A 3505-nucleotide genomic window follows, 5' to 3' on the forward strand; every position below is an offset into this window, starting at 1 on the left:
TCAACCCTGATACTAATAGGGTTCCATTTACTTGACAGTATTACAAATAAAAGTAACTCTTATTGTTAATTAAAAAAAGAAAAATCCCTTGTAAGCCAATCTAGGACATAATGTGGGGGAGGAATGTTCAGGAAATTTTTGTTGAAGCAATTATTAACACTGGTATTCACTGATTATTATGTTAAAGAGTATATCATAGTGTATAAAATAACTATTTGAGATAAATACTAATTTTTACAACACTTAACAGAGGAGCAAACATTTGCTTAGAGGCCTAAGCAGCGTACCTAGATGATTACACAAAAAAGATTTGTGCAGTGTATGGAGAAGGAGCGTGACAGATAGAATGTGTCAAAAGTGGTTTGGGAAGTCTTGTGCTGGAGATTGCTCACTAGATGATGCTCCACTCATTCTGGTAGACCAGTTGAAGTTGAGAGCAATCGAATTGAGAACAATTAATGTTCTGCCATGTGAGAGACATCTGGCATACTCAAAATATCCAAATCAATAAAGTTATTGGTAAAAATGAAAAATGTGTGTTTTATTTTACAGAAAAAAATGAACAGAGTTTTTGGCCAACACAATACCTACCTCATAATTTTAAGAATTAAAGTAGTCTATAAATCTACTTTCTAGCATTTAATATTTATTACCATAGTATAGATATTTTCAAGAATCTCTGATTATTTTCTTAGACTATTATTTTCAAACTTCCTTTCAAGAAGTCAGGAACTTTCTTATGAAACCAACAAGAGGATAACTGAAGATTCTGTGAAGAAACAGAGAAAAAGATTCTGAATGCCTATCACTGACTCACCCAAAGCAGTCCTATTTCTGGTATTTGGATAAAAATGTTGGAAACTGCCACCTTAGGATAAATTGTTATAAGCGAAATTGCTATACTGGAGAACATAAATAGGTTTAATAATTTTAAATAAATGTTGAAAATTGCATTTTATTAATAGTATGTCAAATATGCTTCTGAGTACAGTATATGAAATAACTGCTTCTCCTTATCACACTGAATTTTATCCAAAAGTATGGTTCCTTTTTGCTTACATGATTTTCAGATCTGGAAAAAGAGCTCATATTTCCACTCATGTCTATTTTCAATAACTCTGAGGTCCAGCTTTTTTTTTCTGATTGGAATCCCAGGACTGTAATATGTCCACATGTGGCTCTTCATCCCCATTTGTTTCATGTACCTGGCTACCATGATGAGCAACAGCACCATTCTCTTTATCACAAAGACAGAGCCTTCACTTCACAAGCCCATGTATTATTTCCTTGTCACGTTGGCCATCTCTGACCTGGGCCTCTCCTTTTCCTCCTTTCCTTTCATGCTGAGAATCTTGTTTAATGTCATAGGAATTTCACCAAATGCCTGCTTTGCCCAAGAATTCTTTTTTAAAAAATATTTTATTTATTTATCTTTAGAGAGGAAGGGAAGGAGAGAAGAAGAGAAGTATCAATGTATGGTTGCCTCTCGTGAGTCCCCTGCTGGGAACTGGCCTGCAGCCCAGGCATGTGCCCTGACTGGGAATTGAACCGGGATCATGTGGTTTGCAGGCCCACGTTCAGTCCACTGAGCTACACCAGCCAGGTGCCCAAGAATTCTTCATCCATGGATTTGGTGCTGGAATCCTCATCATTCATGGAATCCTCAGTGCTTCTAATCATGTCCTTGGATTGCTTTCTTGCCATTCACAATACACTGAGATATAGTTCCTTCCTCACTAGCAAAAGAGTTGCTAAAATGGGACTGATTTTAGCCATCAGAAGCATTTTCTTAGTGCTTCCATTCCCCTTCACTCTAAGGAGACTAAAATATTGTCAGAAAAATCTCCTGTCTCACTCATTCTGCCTGCATCAGGATATCATTAAGCTGGCCTGCTTTGACAACAAGAGCAATGTTATCTATGGCTTCTTTGTTGCTCTCTGTACTATGCAGGACTTGGCATTAATTGTTGTGTCTTACACACTGATCTTAACTGTGCTCAGCATTGCATCTCTGGCAAGGAGGCTCAAGGCCCTGAATACCTGTGTCTCCCACATCTGTGCTGTGTTTGTTTTCTATGTACCCATCATCACCCTGTCTGCCATGCAACGCTTTGCAGAGCACAAAGGTCTCCTCATTGTAGTTCTTATTGCAGATGTATTTTGTTGTTGCCACCCCTGATGAACCCCATTGTGTATTGTGTAAAGACTTGACCAATCTGGGAGAAGATCTTGGGGAAGTTGTTGATGATAAGCAGGAGAAAAGAACTTGAATATTGAGGTAATACATTATTAAACAATAAGTATTTATTGTCACCTACTATGTGTTCAGTACCCCATGTGTTCAGTGGTCACTATTTCATGGAAAACTAAGGGGATGTGTGAAAAGCTGTGCTGCACAGAATTTATAATAAACTCCAAAATATGATTTTAAACAGAAAAGTTGAAATAGTCAGGTGGTACACAGAGGTTTAACATTTTTAAGAGTAGTTGAAGCAAAACATTATGTAGTGAAGCAGGCAGATTTACTCCTTAAAGAAGGGATAAAATTTAGACAAATTGAGATTATTTTTCAAGTAGCATCTATTAAATTTATATGTATGTAATGCATAGTCACTATACTATGGAGGAGAAGTAGACTAGTAGGAACATAGCAGCTACGAAGGATGTTAGTCTGGCTGGAATAGAGAGTATAATTTGGCAAATAGGGAGAAATAATTTTGCATGATATGGATAAAGCAGATTTTGGTATACCCAGAAAAAGCTTGAAATGTCTAAATTTAGGAGGTCCCAAAGAGACAATTTCATCTCTACAACAAACAACTAAGATAAAAAATCAAATGTTAAGAATGGTATGTCTGCAAATATAAGTAATATGGACTGATTTGAGAGACATGAAGATACCAGATGGACGGGACACATTGTAATAATTCTACTAAAGTGGTGGTTCTCTGGGCAGAGAGACAGGAAAATACAATTATTTAGGGTTTTTGTTGTTTTGCTTCCATAGTCAGATGTCTCTCTGACCACAGGCAGGAAAGGTTCTCTGCTCTTAAACGTTTGTGTAGTTATGTTGGGTCACCTGGATAATCCAGGATAATCTTCTATCTCAAAAATCTTTACTCTTAAGTACATGTGCAAAAAATGCCCTTTGTCCTGTAAGGTAATATATTCACAAATTTCAGTGATTAAGACATTAAAATCTTTCAGGGGGAAGGAGTGGGGAGGATTTAATATGCCTTAGACACAAGCATTTCTCCAACTTCTCTTTCTCCCACTTAGCTATTTAGCAGGATTTGGTTTAAATATACTGTTACTACTTTGCTAACACCTGCCTGCTTCAAGGATAATAATTTTATAACTCAATTTTGTTTCCTTTCACCATATACTGATTTCTACAATGTAATTTTAACAATCATTAACCTGTAATTTTTTAAACATTTTTGCCTTTGCCATATTATAAGTCCCATGATTTATGAATGTCTGAATGTCTTACTTTTTGCATTGC

The 3505-nt window shown here is 36.3% G+C and overlaps 1 protein-coding gene across 2 annotated transcripts; it reads left to right on the top strand.

Annotated features, from left to right (window-relative positions):
* Positions 1 to 1172: 1172 nt before the first annotated feature.
* Positions 1173 to 2179, top strand: LOC119055753 (olfactory receptor 51A7-like). Of its 2 annotated transcripts, none has more exons than XM_053671453.1 (2): positions 1173 to 1422; positions 1653 to 2179. In XM_053671453.1, exons 1-2 carry the CDS (start codon positions 1173 to 1175, stop codon positions 2177 to 2179), a joined length of 777 nt encoding a protein of 258 aa, XP_053527428.1. The 2 variants fall into 2 exon arrangements, with proteins under 2 accessions (XP_053527428.1, XP_053527427.1); XM_053671452.1 differs by having other exon boundaries at positions 1173 to 1406; positions 1637 to 2179.
* The last annotated feature ends 1326 nt before the right edge of the window (positions 2180 to 3505 follow it).

This window comes from Artibeus jamaicensis, unplaced genomic scaffold (genome assembly GCF_021234435.1).
Source record: "Artibeus jamaicensis isolate MK-2021 breed Jamaican fruit bat unplaced genomic scaffold, CSHL_Jam_final contig_69, whole genome shotgun sequence".
Classification (NCBI taxonomy): domain Eukaryota; kingdom Metazoa; phylum Chordata; class Mammalia; order Chiroptera; family Phyllostomidae; genus Artibeus; species Artibeus jamaicensis.